Genomic DNA, 23,568 nt, shown 5'->3' on the forward strand with positions numbered 1-23,568 from the left:
CAGGCAGCAAAGGTATCTTGAGATGGCAGAAAATCAAAGCAAAACACACAGACAAAATAAAGAGCAAATCGGGAAAGGATTCGAATTTATTCGCCTTTCCTTGGAACATGATGAGGGATGGTGAATTTCCAGGAGCAATAGTTTAATGTCCTACCTTTTTGCTGCGGGTGGCCATTTGTGATGTCCCACTCAGCACAAACACTGACAGCTCATGTGAGCTTCCCTGTCTACTGAGAAAGGAAAGCCACTCTCGGGACGATTCGTGAGGAATTTCAGCGCTTCGGAGATGCTCTGCCCAGAGCTGTTTTGTGGGGAGGGCACAGGTGAGAGTGATTTTCTAGTCACGGTAAGTGACAGGGTCGGATCAGTTTTTAGCAGACACCCCAGTACCCGCGGTTTACACAATTGTTTCTCAGCACATTTTTCTCTTTCTCCTCTCTCTTTTCTATGAATAGATCAAGGCAAAATGCCTACTTGTTAGCAATCAGGCTGTTCTGTGCTGTTTATTCATTTCTAATATTAGGGACGACAGGACTTGGGAAGCTTGGGTTATTTCAGCACCTTTTCAAAATCTGAACTTATCATACAGTTTTCTTAGGGAAAATAAAGATTAAAATAAAAAAATAAAGAAAGGATATAGCCGGGTTCCTCGGGTCTGATGCTGTAGCCTTCTTCATCCAGCTCAGGGGAGTTCTACAAAATACAAGCACAGATTAAGCATTTATTATTCTGACAATAATCAAGGAACTGTTCATTTTCTTTCTAGAGACTTCTATTTGAAGATACAGCTATGTCTCTTATTTTAGAAGGTGAGGATTTTAACCTTTGGAAGTGAATGCTGAGCAGCATACGTGTAGATATTTACTGAAGGATACTTGGAGAGTCTTCCTATCAGACAAACAGACTAGGAATCCACTGTCAATGAACAAAAACATTCAAAGAGAATTTATCATGCATTTCTTATAAGCCGAGGACTGTGCTAAGCAACACGGGAGAATACAAAAGGCAAATTATTTTTCCTCCGGAAAATGGAAAGGTATTTTGTTAGGCAAAACATTTCGAAAGGTGAAATATAAAACACAAATCATCAGTGATAGGAATTTGGAGGAAGAGGAAGTTAATGAAGCTTAAAGGAATCCGAGGGGTCTGCCTGTGCCTCTCAGGACAGACGGAGAGAGCAGAGGGGAGTTGGTGGTAAGGAAGAGGCTGCGCTGAGACACTGAAGCAGGAATGGACAGCACGGTCCAGGTGGGGGAAGGAAGAGGCAACAATGACGATGACTGGCTGGAAAGGAAGCTGCAAAGTGGGAGAACATAGGAAGTTAAGACCACGGATGGCCAACGTGCTGGAGGAAGAATTCAAACTAGATGTAGCTGCTGCAGCTTCCCAGTCAGGGTAGAAAGCAGCTTCCGAGGGTATTTTGGAAGTACGCTTCAGAATGGACTGTGGGGCAGAAGAAACCGGAGAAAGGAACTCTCGTTAAAAAACTTGTATCAATTCAGGCAAGGTGTGCTGCGAATACGGACCATGGTGGTGGTGGTGGTGGGAAGTGATGAATCAAGGACTTTCATAAGGATAAGCTTAGTTCTTTGTAACATCTGTCATGGGAGAAAAAGGAGAAGGAAGCTCAAGAAGACCCCAAGATTTCTACTTTTAACTTGTGGGACACTGCTGGTATACCCGACTGAACTAATTATAACAGCAGACAACTGAAGTTTTTAAAGGGAGGAAAGATTAAAGAGAGTTTGCATGATCGGAATTAGTATCATCATCTTTGAGTTCCTATTCTATGGTAAGTACTGTGACCCCCACTTTACTTCATAACAATCCCACATGGAAAGAACTATTCCATTCACCAAGGAGGAAAGTAAGAGATGCCATTTCTCAAGGACACACACCCAACAAATGGCAGACCTGTGTGCCCTGACTCCAGGTATTTGAGACTACACCCCATGCCCTAGAAAGGATGAAGGTGAAGTCATTCAAGGGTGGTCCTTTTAAAGGTGAGGTTATAGGCCTGGAAGTGAGAAAGGACAGAGCCAGAGAGAGAGATTTTGGAGTCATCAAAGTGATAAAAGTGCCATGACCACGGAGAGAAAGAAGGACTGAATGCTATGGAAAAGCCACCATTTCCCAAGCATTTAATGTCTCCTTCTTGTCGTTCTTTAGTACTCAAGGTTACTTTTTAAAAAATGCAAGTGTTTTGAGGTTACTTCCCTGCTAAAAACGTGTCCCTAGCTTCTCAGTGCAGTTAGAATAAATGCCCAGTGCCTCCGTGCGGCCCACCGCCCTGTATGACCTGGCTCAGGTCTGATAGTCCCGTCCCTGATGGCCCTCAGCTGCAGTCTTCCTTCCACTGTTAACTTTTATGGTCTGAGTACGCAAGCTCTTTCCCACTTCAGGGTCCTCATAAATGCCATTTTCTCTGCCTGGAATTCTCTTCCCTCGAATGTTCAGCCAGTGAACCCCTCCTATACTTAAGAGCTCTGCTTAAAGGTCACATCCTCCCTCTCTCGCCTCTCTCTGCCGAAAGCAAGATGACACCATCTCTTAAGAAGAAAACCTTTCTTACGACTTAGAGAAAGTGGTGTCTCATATAGAATTACCGCAATAATTCCTACGTGACCAAATTAGTTTTTAGGACTGAACAAATACGAAGGAAGTTATGCTTCATTTAAGGATTCACATGTTGACCTGGGATAGCACTAGAGTGTAAGGTTTAGATGGGGTAATATGTGATTTGATGAGATAATTTGGTATTTTTATTGTCATACTTCTTGCTTGCTTAGGGTATCCTATTTTTGTATATTAAAGAACCTACAAAATACAACAGAAGTCTTTCTAAGTAAAGAAGGATTAACTCTGGGAAAATAAATCACATTTTCTTAATATCTAGTAGTTTCCCTTGAAACAAGAATTTAACCTCTCTGAGCTGCAGCTCTCTTTTCTATGAAATGCAAATAATGTATTTGATTTTTAAGGTGGTAAGGCTTCCATAGCATTTAATATTATGACTAATAGTGAATATTCAATAAGTGGTGGTATTATTTATTGTAGAAATAAAATTATTACTAAGAAATATGCAAAAGCTTGAACATCAAGATTAACTTTTATGATAGAGGAGGTTGGGTCAAGACACTCATCTAATGGATACATGTGCAAAAGCATTTTGTAGGGATTGTGAATTTGGGCACATGAATATGACCTACATATTTTATATGATTAAAAATCCAAGAACGATTGTGGCTGTCCTGTTGTGGTTGGTGAAGTGGGTCCTGATGATGTAAATCAGTTTCCGGGGGAATCAGGTAGAGAGTTTAGGTCTCAGCTGAGGGTCACCCTCACTCCCTGGAAGCAACAAGTGACTGTCACTTGACCTGGGAAAAATTTGTACCAGGAGGCTCTAGTACTTGTGCTATGGTCTGCATGTTTGTGTTCCCCCCAAATTCATATGTTGAAGTTTCAACCTCAAAGTGATGGTGTTAAGAAGTGGGGCCTTAGGGAGGTGATAAGGGCATTAGGGAGGAGCCATCATAGCTGGGGTTAGTGCCCTTACAAAAGAGATCCCGGTGACGTCACAGCTAGGAGGTGCCATCCTTGAACCAGAAAGTGGGCCCTCAACCAGACACACCAGACACCAAATCTGCTGGCACCATGACCACGGACTTCTCAGGCTACACAACTGTCAGAAATAAATTTTTGTTGTTTATAAGCCAGTAAGTTATGGTATTTTTGTTATAGCAGCCTGAATGGACTAAGACACTATGGAACCAAATCCCGGAGGTTAACTGACTTGACTTGATTCTCAAAGCTGCTTAGAAAAAGAACCAGGATGGCAAAATCTGGAGTTAATATTTTACAAAGCATTTAAAAAAAACACATATCACAGGCTAGGCAGGTACTGAAATAATCTGCAAATAATTAGCTCATTGAATCCTTTCAACAATATTATAAAGTAACTACTGCCTTCATTGCTGTTGGTCAGCAAACAACTATCCCAAAGCCATACACAGCTGATACATGGAAGGGCTAGGTTTCGAACCCAGTGTAACAGACTCTAGTGCTCTTAACCTCTATACCACCTTAAATGTTCCAGGTACTGCCTAATGAGATGGAGAATGTTCACTTATTTCTATGTTCTATTATGCGAATGCCTCAACTCATTTTCAAATTGTGAAATAATGAAGAAAAACAATCTTCTGATACTCACGTATCTTTCCCAATCAATTTCCGCATAAAATCCATTTGGTGCCCCATTGCTTTTCTTCTGCAATGAAATTTGAAAATAAATTTAGAAGAGAAACATTTGAATTAAAAAAAAAAAGGAACAAAGAACACTTAACTCTTATCTGTATTTAGCAAGAGCTATCAAAATCCAGCACTGGAAAGACAAATTAGAGCAGCCTATTAAGCAACCACATTGGTGTAACTGAATGGTAAATTGAGCTGCCGTGACACTGCATAAAAGAGCTTACGTACTTATTTCACAAAAGACTGTAGGATTCCTAAGCGTAGGGATGGTAACAGCTAGATGTTCAAATTTTATTCAGTTACTGGAAAATTAGTAGTACCTACATTATAATTTAATCTTCTATACCTTCAGGGCATATAATCAGATATATATATCTCTAACATTTTGACTTCCATGTTGCTCTCACATACAATTAGTTACAACATGTCTAAAGAGTATTCAAGTCATTAACTAATCTTTCTTTAGCTTTTCTAACACTGACTCAACTTTTCCCTAACCACCCCCTTGGTAGAATGTAAAGGAAATCAACTCCAAATTAATTCAGCTCCTAGGTATTAAAAATAGTGTTGATCTTCTTTTCAAGTGGCTTTTCTTATCAAGTTATTAAAATAGGATTCAAGGATTGATTATGGATTTCTGTCATCTATGTGTTCTACGCCTCCATGAGGATACATCATTGAAAGATGACTAGATATCAGCATTACTCTCTCTGGATTCTATTCAAGTTCTATTTTAGCATCTAGAACAATCATGATAAAGGCCACAAGCACTTGAGCAAGGATGTGGCATCATACAAATAGAAATTGCTAGGATTCCCTACTTGTTGTGAGCAAAGGACAAAAACACAAATCAGGGTGGTAACGGAGAGTCCATTCAACAACATTCCTGTACTTAGCACATGGAGCAACGGTATGTCCCCAAGCACTAGCAGATCTCAGAACAGCACATATCAAATGGTGAAGCATGAGGTGTGAGGACAGGACTTCTAATTCTACAATCACAGATAAAGTCCACTGGAACTACAAAGGGAATAGCTAACACCTAATTTGACAAATAGGTAGGAGAAGTAAGCCTTTCATGTATGCGCAGCACTAGAAAAGCCAATTAGAGGCAACCTAGTAACCATTGTCATTAGTTAGTACTTACTGGATGTTGGACTGGGCATTCTAAGAACCAGCAGTTTCGTCAGGGTGAAGAGTCGTTAAGGCATAGATATTGTGTCCATGCCCCTCTCTTCCTGTACACTAGCGGGTACAAATACAAGAACTCTGCCATGCCACCAGCACCCAGGAACATAGGTTCTATGACCCTCTTCTCTGCTTTGCTCTTGACAAAGATTATATACTTTGTCAGACTACATCATTTTAGCCTTCTCACAGAATTGCCTTTATTGAATTAGGTTTTGGTGATATTCTCCCTACTTTGAACAAAGAGCATTTTTAAAACCTGCCACATCAACCTTGTACCTCTATGAGCTATGGAGTTAAGGGTATGGTCCATTACATAATGTGCTGTCTAATAATAAAAAATCTCTCCCATGGAGAATGGGCATGGTTCCTATTTTCTTTTTGTCATATTTGCTTTCTTTTTTGATTCCTACTTAACCAATCTGTTTCCATATGACTTCTTTGCAAAATTCTTTAAATCTTTCTTAACAAGTTTTTAATAAATTCAGTTACAAATTTAATTTATAATAATGGGAAATCAAATGAACTAAGTTGATTCCAAAGAACTAATCTCATGAATTTTGTGATCACTATAGCACTACTATTAATATACCTTTTGGTTCTTAAACAATTCTTCAATACAAAGGATTGTTATCTAAAAACCAAACAGATTGGGTAAATTACTGAGTTCAAAATTCCAGTTTGCTCTCATAATAGTCTTATCTCCATAACCAAAGCCCTTTACAACCCAGATAGTTTATATGTTTAGCTAAATAAATAAACGTGTGTGTGTGTGTGTGTGTGTGTGTGTGTATCTTTCCTGAGAACATATATTCAACATTATGAATAAAAGTTCCTGAATTTTCTAGATCTGGGCTGAGTGAAAATTCCCGTTTCCATGGAAACTGATACAGAAGATTGAGATGAAGAGAAAGTAAAACCTATATAAAAAATTTTTCTTTTAAACTAGGAACATTTTTAACACAAATACCAAACACAAACAGCAAATCATAAACAATACAGTTTTGGGCAGACAGTCAGCACTCAAGCACGCGCACACGTGGCTCTATCAGAGGAACTGACAATTTGGCCTCATTCATGCTAGCAGATTATTACAGATATATTTGGTTTCACAAGTGGAAATCATCAAGTTAAAGCTTGGCTAGAGCCTGGCTGAAATTCTTCTGGTCAAACCCCAAGAAAAAAAGCAATTCTCCTGGTTAAACCACTGAAGCAAGGAACCGCTCATAGTAGTAATAGGGAAGGTGATGGCTCCTTTGACTTTCAGTTGGAAAACACTGAGGAAGCAAGAAAGAATATAAATAGGAAAATATCATTTAAAAACTAGGCTTCATAGTAAAAGCAATATTAGCTATTCACTAACACACAACAGGTGATTTTTCTCTTGGAGTTGAAGTTGTGTATTCTTTTACTTCTTTCTTTTCTGTATTTTCTAAAATTCTACATTAGCATAAGTAACTTTTCTAAGTTGAATATATGGCTGTTATTTAAAGATAATTGAGGCTCATATCAATGTTAGTCATGCCTTAATAGGTATTTTACTTTAGCCAGGCTTATTATCTGCTCTCGGATAATATCATGGGCTAAATCAATAACTGTAGTAACAATTGTGTTCAATTATACATTCATCAAAGTTCTCAATTTCCACTGTGAACGCTCCTCTTCTCCAAGGTCAGCTCACGGCCACATAGTGTTCCTTGGACATGAAGTATTAAAGATATGTGATAGATTACCTAAATATTATCTTTTTGCCACTGAGGCAAGACTTGACTCACTTTGTATATAACCCTATAGAACAGCACAGTTCAATAGAACTGTCTGTGAAGATGAAAATATTCTAGATGTGTGCTTTCCAATATGGTAGCCACCAGTCATGAGTAGCCATAGAGCACTTGAAATGTGGCAGGTGCAACTGAGGAACTGAATTTTGAACAGGCGTATGTGGCTACCATATTGGACAACACAGCAATGGCTGCTATATAATCTGGGCCTGGATCAGCATCCCTGACTCACCATCCTTTGGTCAAGTGCATAGGTTCCCACAAGCCAAGGTCCTGCCAAATTCCTGGTGTTACTGAGATGGTGCTTATCCTCACAAATGACTACTCATTTTGTATGGTGATGTTTCTATTATAGCCAAAGCTTTCTTACAGATAGCATATTATTTTAAAAATTTGAATCCCTGTCCTTTGTCTAAGACAAAGGAAACACATGTCTTTTTATACCCGATCACTCTTTAAAAGTGTTTTCAGACGTCAATACATAAGGTCTATATGGCTGATTTAAAAATTGGTCCTGGATATTCAAGAGTAATTTGGAAATACCTAAGAGAGTCTTCTTAAATCGATTAAATAAATGCTACTGCTCTCTTTCAAATTTCAAATTGGGATTTTACTCACTGTTTCTATAACCCCTTGGAAATTTTAAACTAAAATCTGTTTCCTTACCGAAACTTTTTTTCCTCCTTCACGCGCACACTCTGCTTTGTTATTGTAGGGTGGTTCATGTGGGCTGGGCTGCTGGAATTGATTGTTTTCATGTAGAAAAAAGTTGTTAAAGGATCTGTTTGTTCTTCAAGACACATATAAAGAATCACATGGAGTCAGCAAACATACCATAGAAGAAACAATTTCTAGGCCAAATCGTAGGGTCTACCAATCTTGGCAGGGTTCCGTAAGCAAAGAGTGGACTTTGGGGCCCATAATGAGGCTCTATTCAGCAGGCCAGTGTGGCTAGACCAGGAGAAGAAGGGAGAAGAAGGAAGATGCGTTCCAGGCACTAGGTTTTCCGTGGATCTAGTCCTCATTCGGCCAGCACTTAATTTACGGGTAAAGAACAGACACGAGGACACACCGAAGAGACCCAATAAAAATGCTTATATTTCCAATAGAAAGAAGTCTGACAAGTCTAGCTCTACCATATCTTCCTCTTTATCAAAGCCTTGCTGAGGGTTGGCAATACGCACAGCATGAACAGCTGACCGCTCCAAATCTGGGCCCTTTCCTGCACACGTGTTCGGATGAGCAGAGATCTCCTCCCAGCCATGGCTGTGCCTCCCTGTGCCCCCCAGTCTGTGTGGATGGAAATCTGAACTGCTTAGGAAAAAGTCTGAGTGCATCCTGCACAAATCAGAGTTTGTCTCTGGGTTAGAACACATTGTCACACGCAGCTGCCTGCGGTCTCAGACATCGTGACGGGCAGCTCTGCTGGGGATCATTCACCAGTGGTGAGCAAGGCGAGCCCACCTCATACATGCAGCCCTGCCACGAAGCCTCTGTAGACTAACCCTCAAAAGCACTGTCACCAGCGATGGGCTTCGTTAAGTTTTGAGAAGCAAATTCAGTAAGCGTCAGTACATTGAACTTCCTGCGGAGCCATTTCTAAGCCTTAAGCGTCACCTGTAGTTTGCAGAACCACATTAGTGAAACCACACCTTTCAACTTCAGATACTTTTCAAAAGACAGCAATTTGGAAGCTACATCAGCCGGGTAAAAGGTAAAAGAAAGCGTGTCTGGGTTCACAGACACAAGGTACTAAAGACATCAGTGTGAGTTTGAAAGAAAGTCAGCTTGAGATCTCCAAGGACTGAATGCAAACGGAAACTTGGCCTCCTGTAACACTGATATGATAAGCAGGTCTCAAAATTTGGTGACGCCAGTAAACGAGGAATATTTGGGGAGTATTTCCAAATGGTAAAACTAGCAGCTGGCTAATGGTTTCCAGTTACCGAGGAAGCTGTACACCCTGCTTCTGAGAACATTGCATTTATTTCGAATGGAGCCTTTTTTTTCAAACAGGTATGCTCTATTTCCTGAGAAACCCAAATTAAGCAATTCCTCTTTCCTAAAATCATGACCAGTGATATTTATGGCATTTCCAATTAGGGAACAAGGCGGGCACAACGGTTGATAAACAGCTTTATATGACTTGGAATGGTGGGGGAGAAAGAGAACTCAGGGAACTCGGGTATGAAGCCCTGATGTTGTCCCTGCGTCTGCAGAATCACGGCTGGGCTCTTTGGTGCAGCGCATTCTCATAATTGCCAGCTGCATGCCGGGGCTGTACCTACATGCCAGGGCTGCGTGTTCTACCAGAGAATGAAACTGGTGGTCCCTAGAAGAGCAAAGAACACTGAGGAAGCAATGGGGCCTCAGAGACAATGAAAGGCTAGGGGATGAGGAGGTGAGGGAGGGCAGGAGGGGATGGGCTTCAGAGAGAAAAGGATAAGCCTGAGGGTGGCAGAGCGAGAGAAGCAGGAGACAGCAGTCCAGCCTGGGAGCAGCAGGGACAGAACGCAGAGAATAGCTAACGGAGGCTTGCTGAGGTCAGGATGATGGGGACGAGAGAACCTGGGGAGGGGACCAAGACAGAAGCCGAGAGAAGACACAGAAGCAGAGAGTACCTGAGACAGAGTTAACGAGAGGGCTCTGAGCCAGAAGCAAGAGGTGAGGAGAAGCTGAGTCTTCTGGGTCTTTTTTTTCCCCTGCTGAATAGAGCCTTGATTATAGTGTTACCCAATGTCTGATCAATTTCAGTCTATTTTCTTAACATTTCATGGCGAGAACTACATGAATGCAAAAGGGACCCCAAAGCTCAGAACCTTAAGTCAAGTGTGGAAGAAAATCTTCTGCGATAGCTGCAATTAACACCTCAATTTGGGTATAATAATATAAGGGGCGATTTTTCAAAAAATATATATTTTTAACCACCAGATTTATTTTAGTTCCCACTCCAGCCCAATGAGCCTAATGTGAGTCCATTTTTTTTTTCAGTAACAGCTGTTCTTTTGAACCTTCTGAATAGGCATCTGATTTAGATTCAAAGGAAGTCATTTTAGAAGTTGGTACAGACTCCCATAAGCTCGACTCAGATCAATCCAAGCCCATGTGCCACAGACTTCTTAAAAAAGCAAGAAATCTGGTGGCCAGCAAGGAGTCAGAGTTCCTGTTAAACCTACACCCAGTGGAGACATTTTCCTCCTTCAGGCTGTAAATTCAGGCATAAGCGGTTTCGAGACCATTCCCTACTTAGGAATTTAATACAGAAAATGTATCTACAACTCAACTAAAGGGGAAAAGCTTCTTCCAATTTTATTGGATCTCAGCTCCATTATGACTTTGTGGCCTCTGTTGCAGAAAAACATTCTCACATAATGAGCTTTTATATCATTAAATTGGAAATGAAATAACAGTTAATGGTAGCAGCCCCTGCAGGAACTGTCTGGCTTTTGACCCACGATATTGATCAAGTTAGCTCGCCTACTCTGGGATAGGGTTTTAGGTGAATGCGATAAATAAGTTTAACTTGACCAAGACTGCATTTATATGTCCCATGCAATTACTACAGAAAATTACAACAGGGAGAGGTCTGAAAAGTCATTTAGGCTATTTTTTCCCTACAGAAAAAAAAGGGGGGGGGGCTTTAAGAAATTTCAACATAGTATATATTGAAGCACAAACCTACTGAAAATGGTCATTTAAATACTTACAATTCCATCTCTATCTGGTGAACCTCTGTAACAAAAAGAAATTGGTAGCTATTAGGAAAAGGAATCATTCTTGCTACATAGACTAACGTACAATGGTAAGAGTCACAAACCACCTCTCTCCCCCTTCCCTGCATTCCCACCCTAGTGAACCCGGCTGATGAAAACTAAATCAAAACAAATTGGTTGAATGATATTTGAGCTGGGATGTGTGTCTGTGTGCATGGCGGGGGGGCAGATTCTCATTAAAAGTTGGTGTCCAAAAGGCACAATTTGCTGGTGTGGTGTCTTGGTCCACTTTTGAGAGGGGAATTTATTAAGAATCTGTCCCACTCAGCTGGCTCCATTTAAATTACCACAAGGAATGTAAACTGACTTGTCCTCTCTGGTCTTCTCCCCTGGGGCGGGGGGAGGGGTGTCTTGAATTTCCCCCTATAGAAAGGAACGCCTATGGTGCCTTTCTAGTCACTTTGTGAATCTGTATTTTTTCCCTATTTCGACACTTTCTGTTCCTTTGATTACAGGAGCACAGGAAATGGAGGACAATGTTTGCTAAACAGCTCGCTCTGGAGACCGAAGTCCAGGATAGTCACTTCATGGTGACACTGGGTAGCTTCTAGGAGTAAGGGTTCTAGAGTAGGATGGATCTGCGTGTCCAGACTCCATCACTTACTAGTTCTGTGACCTTGAATACATTTCCTCATCTCTCTAAGCCTGTTTAAATAAGATAGATTATATAAGGAACTTATAATTAGTTCCTGACACATACTATTTACAAACGTTCATTTGTTATCATTTTCTTCCTCTTTCACGATGTCTCCTCGCTGAGAACACAAACTGACCACTTGCAGTCACATTAGACTTCCTAGCAAGGAATATGACTGTTACTCTGGGAAACTGAGCTGGAGGAGTGGGAGGGAGGGAGAAGGAGAGGGTAGTCACTGCAATTTTATAACTTCCTATTTTAGTTCACTGTGTAAGGAGCTAGCAAATGTCGTTGTATTAACATGGAGATCAGAGTTATGCTTGGATGAGGACTTGCATTGTTTGGAAGAAAAACTGAATGAGTGTTTGCGGTGGACTCTGAACTTTTGTGGAGTCTGGTGTGGTTGAAACTGTTCTGTAGGAGGTAGGACCAGGTAACAACATTCCTTATTGATTCACAGGGTGGGGTGGAGGAGAGAGAAGAGGGAGGACAAGGGAGAGAGAGAGAGAGAGATGCAGAGAGTCAGTGGCACATCTTCCAGGCTCCAAGATGCGATTCCCCTTTCCCACTCACACCCCCTTCAAATTTAGCACGGTATTCCATTTGGATAACAAAACACTTGGTGGGGGTACATCACTTTTCATAACCAGTTCTGTGTCCATGTGGATGCAGAAGTGAATCAGTGATACACGGGCTAGAAGCAGAGAGGACCTAGATATTAAAAGACCCATGGGAGTTGATGGAAATCTTAGGGTCTTTGAACCTGGCTATGGGAATTAGTTGGTTCAAAGAAATTTCACCTAAAATAGAAGGGTAGAAAGATAAAAGTTGATAAAAGTTATAATTCACTGAACAAATATTGAGTGCTTATAATGGGCCAGGCACTAGACTAGAATCAGGTGATAGAAATAATGAAGACATGCTCATCATAAAACGAATGAGACAGGGGAGTAAATCCAGTGGGTTACCATGGCCACAATAAGCCAGTGCTTGGATAGAAAGCACAGAGAAAAGGTACTGACCCACACTCATCAAAACCAGCTTTCCCTTTTCAGATCTATACACTGAAAAAAAAAAAAGAGCACTTCTTACTACGATAGTAAACCTGTGCTAAAGGAATTGGGAGAGAGGTGATTGTATCAGCTTTGAGGTAGGATATATCCAAAGGCACTGATCCTTGTGGGGATGTCTTTGTGGGCAGTAAGTTATAGATGTGGAGAAGACAAGGCTCTGGAGAAAGGCCTGGCTGCGGGATTGCCCACTATTGGTCCAGGTACAAGGGTGTACCAATAGGGGATCTAAATGAGAGGCCACTTGACCTCATGCATGTTGCAGCTATAAGGATGGCATTTCAAAAATTTTAATCAGAAACACTATAATTGTACATTGGGTCCTGTTCTGCCTTTGTCTTAATCATTGAAGGAATGGGGCTGCTGCTTGCTAGCCTGGAGGCGGTGAGCGTGGCAGTGAAGATCACTGGCCAGACTGCCTGGATTCCATCAACCTAGCTGCCTAACTGCATCACCTCGGGCAAGTCATTTTATCCCTTTGTGTCTCAGTTTCCTCATCTACTAAATAGCCATGAAATTGACATATACCCCATGAGCCCATTAGAGAATTCAATGAGTTAATAGGAGTGAAGAGCTTGGAAGAGTGCCTAGAATATAGTAAATACTCATGAAATGTTATCTAGAATAAAATTATTATACGATCTGACCTAGGATGGGGAGTAGAGTGATGTTGGCAGTCTCAGACTCTTGAACGTGCTTTTAATTCATTTCCTAACCCCCTCTTATGAAGTTTTAGATACATATTTAAATTTTTTTTTCTTTTTTAACAGCAGACCCCTCCTATTTACTGATTTATCTTTTAAAACTAATCATCTACCATGGGCCTTTTGTCTCTATTTTAAGAAGTGTCAGTTACCCCTTGCAACCACTGCCCCTTCTCTTTACTCTGGTACTGGTCTCATTATAATTTTGCCCATCTAGTCTTTTTCTTCTGGGTGATAAAGAACGGGCACTTGATTCTGGACTAGAATAGGGGCTCTGAGTCTTATTTTCCAGATAGTCTTCAGAGAGTTACTTAATCCCTTTTGGCACTGATTTCTCATCTCTAAAATTGAGATATTACTTCTGACCTTATTGAATCACTATGAGGATTAAAAAGGATATCAGTGCATAGAAAATACCCTGCACAGGGCCTGCCACTTAGCACTGGCTCTCTCCTTTCCTCTATCGGCCACTGTAACGCTGATCAAATCAGGAAGCTCTGGTCCTAAGCCCACTGTCTGTCTAAGGAGGTTCAATCAACTATAGCTGGAGCTGGCCACTAACTGTAGCACGTTGCTCGGCAACCCTCACGGAGTTGCGACAGTCTTGAAAACAGTTTGCATCAACAAGCGTTCGATGATTGCAGGCGAACAGAAGCATTGCCTAAAGCTGAAGGGACAGCAAATTGCCAGATGTATGAAGAATGATGTATGACCCAATTAGAGAGCAGGGGTTGGTGAAAAGCAAAGGTTTACACCAAACGGCCTGTCCTTTGGCCATGATTGCTGGTAGAACTAGCTGATGGCTAATTTGCTATCATGTAAGTAATCGGGGGCGCTCAAATGATAAGAAGTTAAGAAGAGATGGTTAGGATTCTACAGCACACATCTCGATAGAGTGCTTCAGAGAGATATGGGCTGTCTATCCAAAGCCATGAGGAATAAGTTCCTTATTGTCACACCTTTAGAAACGATGATGAAGAGGAATGCTTCAGCCCCTTGCAAATTAGCTCAGCCTGCCCCGGGAAGGGTGTTTGACTCCTTTTCCCTTCTGAGGTAGGTTCTTTTTTTTCCCCTTTTGAACTTTCTCCACACAGCAGAGACTATGTGTAGTCCGTTACAGACACGGTCTTCAAAGAAAAATGGTTTGGTGTTTGCTAATGACGTTCTCTTGAGCTGTGTCCAGTAGTGGCCCACATAAGACGTGGCACCTGGTAGGTGATGACAGATGTCACTGACAGATGAACTGGTACAGTGTAGGGCCCTTTAGGGGACTCAGATTCCATCTAGTGTAAATTGAGGCCCAGGGAAGGAAAATCAATCCCTAAGGCCGAGGAGCTATGGGCCGCCCTGGAACTAGAGTCCCACGCCTCTGCTTCTGGTGAAAGTACCATCACCGATTCTGGCTGGTTAATTTTCAGACAATGGCAATTTCTTAAGAACTACCGGAGATTATAAAATTCTCAGGACTACATTCCTAATTCAATCATTTGAAACATTTGCAAGACTAGGGCAAATGTAATTTCCATGAAATAATTATTTGTCAAAAGAAAAGCATAAAGTAAAGGCAAGATCAGGAGATTTTAACATGTGAGATCAGACAAAAAATATAGCTTCCTCCCCTTACAAAATTCTTTACACTGTCTGGTTTCAAAGCCTTCAAGGCTTCCAGGTTGCCCACTGCCTAAGGAAGGAAGCCCAGACACCTCAGCCTGGCCCTTAAAGCCCTTTCTACCTGGCCCTGATGTCCTTTCTAGCCTTGCCTCCCATTGCCACCCTTCCCCTAGCCATCAGGTAGACAAACTGTCCTAGAGATCTGGTCCTGAATACCTACTTGACGTTGCCACCTCTCTGCTTTGGCTGTTGCTCCCTTTGCGTGAGATGCCATGTCTTCATCTTCTCAAGTCCAAGCTCAAGGCTCCTCCCGCTCTGAGAGTTCACTGATCATCTGTCCAAACATGAGTTTACCCACCCTCAAATTTCCATGAAATTTCATTTTTAGTTGCTCATAAGGAACTGACCACATATTAATTCGTGTTAGTAAGAATCAGACCAGCATCCACTGCCATTTACTAAGCATTTCTAAGTACTAGGTACCAAACGAGGCATGTCAACTATGTGATCTCATTTTGTTATATGAAAGATATTTCTTTGGTAGGGTAGATGCTTTATCCCATGATTTATGAGTTCTTGGAGGACAAGGACACAGAGCTGTGTTAGAATCTTGTGCTAAAATTTATGCATGATAAAAATGTACAGAATGAAAAGCTAAAGGTGAGAAGTAAAGGTAGCCCTCTTCAGTTTCACCTGAGTCCACAGAACTGTTGATTTCCCCATTTTCTAACTTTCTTTCAGGGATTCTAGGCAAATAAGGGGTTTAATGGGCTCTTTATTCTGATGTGCTGCTGACCACACCAGATCTGCATTTCCACATGGCCTCATGCGGTCCCTCAGCTGCAGCTGAGCAGTTGGGCTCTCCCAAAGTACATACGTCGAATCAGTGTCCTTTTCTTTCTTCCGTATTCCAAAGGCCTTCCTTGTACGTTTTTTCAATCCTGTGGGAAAACAACACAGGGTCAAGGAAATCTATTTTCTATTTGAACGTTCCTAGCAACATTCAAGGGAACGATATTTTTAAAGTTGCAACACACCAGTTAAATTTGAACATTCAAAAAGCTACGAAAATTTCTTCATTTGTATGCATGTGTCTGTGTGGGTGCACGTGCATATGACTCATTATTATTTTCGACAGATGTTTATCGAAGACTCGGCACTGTAAGTTCTTAGCACTCTGAGCAACCTAAGGATATAAAGAATGGAAAGGAGATCGGGGCCAGATATAGAAAAGTTTCCCTCACAGGCTGTGAGCTTTTCTAGGACAAAGGCCAGGATCCCTTCTATATGTTCCCTACACCTATTACAGGTACCAGATAATATTTGTGGATTTAAAATGCCTCCCAGGAAGCATCATTCAAGCAGTATTGGGGTAACAAGGCTCCTTTCTTCCATCTTGGACAAACCAAACCCATTCTTGGTTCTTCCATTCCTATCCTACCGAGGCTCTATCTGGGATTCCTATCTCCTGCATGTTCCATAGGTACATATATGGCTCATGTTTCTTAGTATTATTCAGATATACTAAATGCCTATATATTTTAAAACCTTAGACTTATTGGGGCATGTGGGTGGCTCAGTTGGTTAAGTGTCTAACTCCTGATTTCAGCTCAGGTTATGATCTCAGGGCTGTGAGACGAGCCCTCCATCGAGCCCCACACTGAGTCCTGCACTGGGCTCCACGCTCAGCAGAGAGTCTGCTTGAGATTCTCTCTGTCCCTCTGTCCCTCCCCCTGCTTGTGCAAGAGCACTCTCTCTCTTAAATAAATAAATTAATTAATTTTTTTAAAAAACCCTTAGACTTGTTACTGGTGGTTTAGAAAGTCTTTTTTAGCACATTGGAGCTGGAAAAGTCCCTGAATTTCAGGATTTGTTTGGCACTAACAGGTGGAACAAAGGGAAAAACATTGACACAATCAGAGACTTGATGACACCTTCTTCCAAACATGTGAGTCAGCCCCAAACCGCTCAGATTATCTGAGTCATTCATTATCTCGCTCTTAGGATTCTACTCATATATAATCCCCAAAATGCCTCTGTTCAGTCTAATTTTGCATTTTAATAGTCATTCCGTTTAAGATGCCTAGGTCTTTAAAATGTCAATATTTGTTTAAAAAAATCTCTTCCCACATTAAGCTAAGCTCTTCTTCATTATTCTTCACACGACTTTATAGGAAAAGTTATTGACATTTAAAACTACCCACCCATAATATCTAAAAACACCTTCCTCTCATTCATTTTCAATTTGAATTGTTAAAAACTTTCTTCCTTCTTACCTCTAATTGTCTTATCCCTTTATAGAAACAAAATATCTTAGTGACAATTATCATTTTCTTCTCATAATTTGCTTTGGGTTCAGGTTTCTTAATTGACTTCTCCATGCTTCTAATTCAGGTTTGGGGTTACAAGGAATGCTATATTTCACCAATCACTGATTTTTATGGGACTATAAAACAAATGCTCTTATTATCTTATGTTTTCAAGTCATTTAATTTTCTGTAATTTGACCATGAGATAAGAGACAGCATGCTCTACCAAACAGATCAGAAAATACACATAAATTCCAGTAATTCTTATATTAAATTAGTAGCAGAACAGGCAACAGTAGTTTTCCATAAGCTCTGTCCTGTTTTTGACCACCAAATTTGGACAACAGCCAATATTAACTAGGTCATGAACATCAATGAACTGTCCATTTTCCAGTGAAAAGTGCACTGGATCAGGATTCAGGAGACTGAGTCCACTTCCAGCATCATTTTTAAAAAAGATGTTATTTATTTATTTTAGAGACGGGGTGGGAGAAGGGCAGAGGGGAGGGGACAAGCAGACTCCACACTGAATGTGGAGCCCAACATGGGGTTTGACCTCACAACCCTGAGATCATAACCTGAGCTGAAACCAAGAGTCAGAAGCTTACCCGACTGAGCCACCCAGGTACCCCCAGCATCATTTTTAAGTGCACAGCTTAATACAAGTTTTATCTCTTTCTGTTTCAATCTCTCAATCTATAACAAAAGAGTCAATAATAAGGGATGAAAGACTTTGCACACATTCACAAAATGCTATGCCAATCTGTAATTTTAGTTTCACAGGAAGTTCTATTTTCTGTACCTAGAATACATTCCTATATATGGAAGATACATAGGAATAAACAAAAGACGTGACTTTCCAGAAAAACAGAACTAATCAAGTGTCAAAAGAAAATGTTGGAAACACTTTTCCCCCTCGAGAAGTGGAGAGATTTGAGAAACTTAGAAAATTACGAAGATAACTCTGAAGGACTAAAGCAAACAAAGTGATGAGATGTAGAAGTTATTCATATCTTAACATCTCCCTAAGAAGATCCAGGAAGAAACAATCATACCAACTGCGTTAAAAGTGAATGTACAGGTGTGGTCATGACTTTTGAGGGTTCATTAAAAAATATTCGAAGACATTTTTTGAAAGAGAGTAATAATAGTTAAAGATCTTGTAAGAATAACAAGTTTAAGACATTATGTCTGGTAATCTAATAAGCTTCAAAAATACTATAGCCAATGATTTTCCACTTCTGATTCCAGAACTTCATAAAAATTTTAAAGTCAATTCCTACAGTAGAACTGTTTTCAGGCTGGGTCCTGAATATTTGTCAACTATTCTTTACCAAAAATAGGAGGGAAAAATCACTTGGTTTTGAGAAATGAAGTAACTATTCCCTTGTCAATATCAAAGCACAGAGATAGTAAGAGAAAGAATCTTGTCGTCTTGATGACCTTGGGCTAGAACGGTGCTCTTCCACGTTGTAGAAATGAGAACACCCTCCTGTGTGCATCCAGAGCTGCAGTCCTGGGTCAGCCACAGATGAAGTCTGGCCTGGGCCTCCAGCTCCTCTCCACCTAATTGAGATTTCTTTTAGTTTCCTTTGGTATTATGAGAGGGGCTAGTCATGTCTGGGAACAACAACAAAATTAAAGAGACTGATTTTTTTAAGAGGGTGGGGAGCTCATTTCGAAATAGGCAGTCCTGGATAGGATGTTACCACATAATAGAATGAAGCAACGGGCACAGAAATTGACACCAGGGGTAGAACAGACACAAAATGCAGACTAAGGAGAGTTTCATCACCGCCATATTATTAGCGCCCATGACTGAGGTCCTAGCTATGGGCCAAGCACCAGTTGCTTCGCACCTGTTGTCTCATTTTTGTGAAAAAGTAGGAGGTGTTTTCTTCTCAAATGATGATGAGCCTGAGGGTTGCGTAGGTTAGGTGTTCTTATCGCCATCTCCAGGGAGGAAATTGGAGGCTCCTTTACCTCTACTGATCCCCAAATTTTGAAATTCCATAGGACTTTGTCCTAGGTTCCTCTACACCCTCTCCCTGGGCTAATTTCATGCACTCACATGGTTGCACTTGCCATCTGTATATAAATGAACCCTGAACCTATAGGTCAGGCCCAGGACTATCTCATGAGTTTCTGAATATATAGTATTTCTGCACATACTCAGGCTTCTGTAAATAGATGTCAGATTTCTTCGAAAGCCTTTAGGCTCCACTTATATATATGCAATTAAACCTGTAATGGAATGCCTGATCATTTAGTTTACAATCATTTTCTGAATAAGATTCCCCTTAAGATGAGATGGTTCTCATGGTGACAGATGGTAACTGCACTTACTGTGGTAAACACTGCATAATATATGGAATTGTCAAATCACTATGTTGACATACATAACATAGTATGTCAACTGCACTTGAATTAAAAAAAATTTTTTTAATGAAATCATTCTCCAGCAACAGATAAATGGACAGATAAAATGTGGTTTACCCATATGTAAAATATATTTCTTATGACAGGTCCAGAAAGTTTGAAAGTCTTTTTTTTTAACTTAAAAAAAATCCTTTAAATTTAAAACACAAATTGTGTTTACTAGCGCTTTTCTCTGAAACTTCCCTGAGATAACTTAAAAAAAAAAAATCAAGATACCTTCGAACTTCCTGGTTTTATGAGTATACAACTCTGCAGATAAAAAAGAAATAGTACAGAAGAAAAAAATTATCTTTATCCATTTTCTTTTCTCCTGAGTACAACTGTTCTATAGGAATTCATTAAACAAGTACTCAATTCTGAATTTGAGCCTTAAATGCTACAAAAACAAAACGACTCTATATTAATTTTATACTTTAATTTTAGGTCAAACATCAAAATCTGATACTCAAAAGAACCTACAGGGTTTTGACTTGGTTGATTTTATGTCTTCTGTTTTTTTTTTTTTTTTAAATTCCACTTGAAATATTTTTCTCCCTAAAAATGAAGACTGGTCCTATAGATGGACACGTTGAGGTAACAGTCCAGGAACTGAGTCCAGAAAAGGAGACATCAAGGTGTGAAAGTCCTCTAGGCAGGAGCTGAGGACCAGCCACACGGAACACACTGCTGGCCTTAACCAGAGATGCTGTCCTGGCACATGGGAGTGTAAGTGGAGGGTCCTGCCACTGACCCCCTCCTTTCTGTCCTTGTGCAGAACTCCTGCCATTCCACTGCCAGCTGGTAGGACAACACCGAGGAGAGGCCGAACGTAGAATGGTCACTGTCCTATCATCAGCACACTGACAGCTACTGGTTTATCACTGAGCTAACGTAAATGCGCTGAGATGGGCAGACATCTGGGGTGGGTGCAGTAGGGAGGAGAGGAGCCAAGGACAAAGCCGGGTTCTAATGCTGGGGGAGAGTGGGCCTGCTGGGGTGAGGGGTGCAAAGTCTGTGTATTTGATTGTTGGGAGAGAGCGCTCCTTTGAAGGCATTACTTTCCTGATTACCTTCTTTACTCATCTCACATCCTTGCTTACCCTGCTTTCACTGATAAATCTTCATTGCATTAAAACACTCATATAAACATATTGTCTATGAAATTATTGAAAAGGTGCTATTTTTGGAGATCATCTTCCTGGGGTGTACTTGGTTCCTCCACTTCCTGCCTCTCCCAAGACAGTGCTTCGGAGCAGAGCTTGGACAAGGCAAGGCCGGGGCGCAAAACTGGCTCTAGAGTGACCTATCGATCCGGAAGAAGAAGGAGCATGAAGAGGAGTGGTGGCAATGACAGCTATTTCGGGCCAGTATGTAAAACACAGCTCAGAATCATTCCCTCAAGTATCTCCCCAGGAGCCTGAAGATGCCGCCTCCCAGACACACCAGGAGGAGACACAGTGGAAAGGATCAGAATGCATGGAATCTGGAATCCAAAGATATGGGATCAAATCCCACTTTCACTTATTGGTGGCTGACATTTGCAGCAAAACTTACAGAGAATCTAATACACACTGTGTTACTTTTAGTGCAAGACTTACGTCGTCACAGGGCAGGAGGCTTGGAGGGATACTCCCAGTTTCCCCCTCTGTAATCACTAACAGTGAGGGGAAGCTAGCCCTTGTTCATGGCGTACCTCGTGTGTGCTTAGCACTTTACACAGACTAACCCTTTCAACAAGCCCTGAAGTTATTACCAACCCCCTATTTTATGGATGAAGAAACAGACTCGATGCGATTAAGTTCCTCTTCCAGCATCACTAAACAAACAAGTGATAAGACCAAGATTTGAGCCAGGCGTGTGTGACTCCAAAGCCAAGCGACTTCTCACAGGGTGGTCATGATGATTCTTTTTTTTTTTTTTTTTTTAAGACTTTATTTATTTATTTGACAGAGAGAGAGACAGCCAGCGAGAGAGGGAACACAAGCAGGGGGAGTGGGAGAGGAAGAAGCAGGCTCATAGCGGAGGAGCCTGATGTGGGGCTCGATCCCAGAACGCCGGGATCACGCCCTGAGCCGAAGGCAGACGCTTAACCACTGTGCCACCCAGGCGCCCCCGGTCATGATGATTCTTGTAGTCAGTACCCACAGCAATGCCTGGGACGTGCTGAACACACCTCCAGTACGCGTTCAACAATTTGAAAAGCCACTCAAAGTTTGTATAATAATGAAAACAAAAACTAAGGACTTTTCCTGAGGTTTGCAATACACATTCCACTGATGTTCAGTTTTCTGACATTCACTTGTGTATACAGAAGTATTAGGGAAGGAGAAGGAGCTCCAGACGACACAGGATGGACCTATCTGAATAGAGACTCGGGGTGAGGGGTATGCTGCGATCTCACCCCATTTTTAGGTGAAGAATGTGTATAATGGCACATCAAGAGGCTCAATTTAGCTCAAAATGAGTATCATAAATAAAAATGAATAGATGTAATTTATTAAGTACTTAATGGTTTAGGAAATATGTCCGGAAGTTCTTTATCTGAGCGCAATACAACCTTATGAGGTGGGAGCTATTATTGTATTGATTCTCTACCCGGGGGCAGGAGGAGTACCTGGTATTACTGACAGACCACATTTCAGAGTTCCTTCTGCCTGACTCCAGAATCCACGCTCTTCCTGTCTTGGGAATATCTTTTGTGCCATTTGTCACAATTCATTTTGTTCTCTTATTAAAAAACCAACAAAAAAAAAGCAACTCGATTTTTTAAAATTGAGAGACATTTTTAGGAAATTGGGATGTACATTTCTTAAACATAAAGACTGTATTTTACATGTTTAAATCTTTGTATGTTGCCCAGTGAACATAAGGAGACCCAATAGAAGTTTGCTAAATGGATTATTTCTGAAATAAATGTGAATTTTCAGCTCGAGCCTTCATCAGCTTGGAGGGTTACTCAAAGGTGACTCATATGTAATGGAATTATTTATTTTCTGCAGAAACCCAGGCCAAGCATTTGGTCTCAGTAATAAAAAACAGGCAAATTTAATTGCCCTGGGCATAATGCCCCATACTGACAGCAACTCTAGACTGGCAATATCTATTCATTACGATGCCACTGTATTGCTGTCAGGAAAGATTAAGATGCTTTGCACATCAGCTCTTCCTCTAAGTTTTAAATATAGGTACTAAAATCCAATTCAGATTCTTTGTCATAGGGTCTTACAGAGCAATGTTAAGACCAGTTAAGATGGAGGTCAGCCCTTCCCGTGTTTATGATTTTCAGTACCTAGACTACTGCCTAAGATATGGGAACTCCTTAACAAAAGTGAGTACCAGGAAATATGAAAAGTCAAGTTCAGTGTCTAACAGTACCTGGTACGTGGTAGTCACTCAGCAAATGTTTGCTGGTTGCTCTACGTATTTGCAGTTCTAACCAAAATTGTCCCAAATTGATGGGCATGTGCCTTTTGGTCTGAATGCTCTACCTTCGTTCTAGTGAGACCCAGGTGTTCTTTGTACTTAAAAAGCACAAAGATGGTACCCCACCCTTGTGAGCTGAGCCTACTGGCAGAAATGTGCATCCTGATAATACACTCCGTTAGTACTGGATTGCAAAAGGTCTGAGATGGACGGCGCCTTGAAATTCAGGTTGGATAAGTGAGAGTTCAGGTCAATGGCACTAAAATGGAGATTGCTAGAAGGCAATTAAGAATTTCAAAGGAGCTAAAAACAGTGATGACTTTTTTTTTTTAAAGAAACATTTGACCTTTTGGTGACATGGAAGAAAATGTTAAAGAGCAGATGGTCATGGAAAAGATTTGCC

At 40.9% G+C, this 23,568-nt stretch overlaps 1 protein-coding gene across 5 annotated transcripts in view; it reads right to left on the reverse strand.

The window, feature by feature from the left end:
* SGIP1 (SH3GL interacting endocytic adaptor 1) overlaps positions 1-23,568 on the reverse strand; it is a 203,345-nt gene that overhangs the window by 105,296 nt on the left and 74,481 nt on the right. For 2 of the 5 annotated variants that reach the window (XM_048220338.2, XM_057310589.1), the window contains exons 2-6: positions 15,893-15,956; positions 10,928-10,952; positions 7,887-7,958; positions 4,211-4,267; positions 639-693 (exon numbers count right to left, since the gene is read on the reverse strand). In XM_048220338.2, the coding sequence (XP_048076295.1) occupies positions 639-693; positions 4,211-4,267; positions 7,887-7,958; positions 10,928-10,952; positions 15,893-15,956 (273 nt within the window). The other 3 variants (XM_057310588.1, XM_057310590.1, XM_057310591.1) reach the window with 3 other exon arrangements.

Source organism: Ursus arctos, unplaced genomic scaffold, assembly GCF_023065955.2.
Source record: "Ursus arctos isolate Adak ecotype North America unplaced genomic scaffold, UrsArc2.0 scaffold_12, whole genome shotgun sequence".
Taxonomy (NCBI): Eukaryota; Metazoa; Chordata; class Mammalia; order Carnivora; family Ursidae; genus Ursus; species Ursus arctos.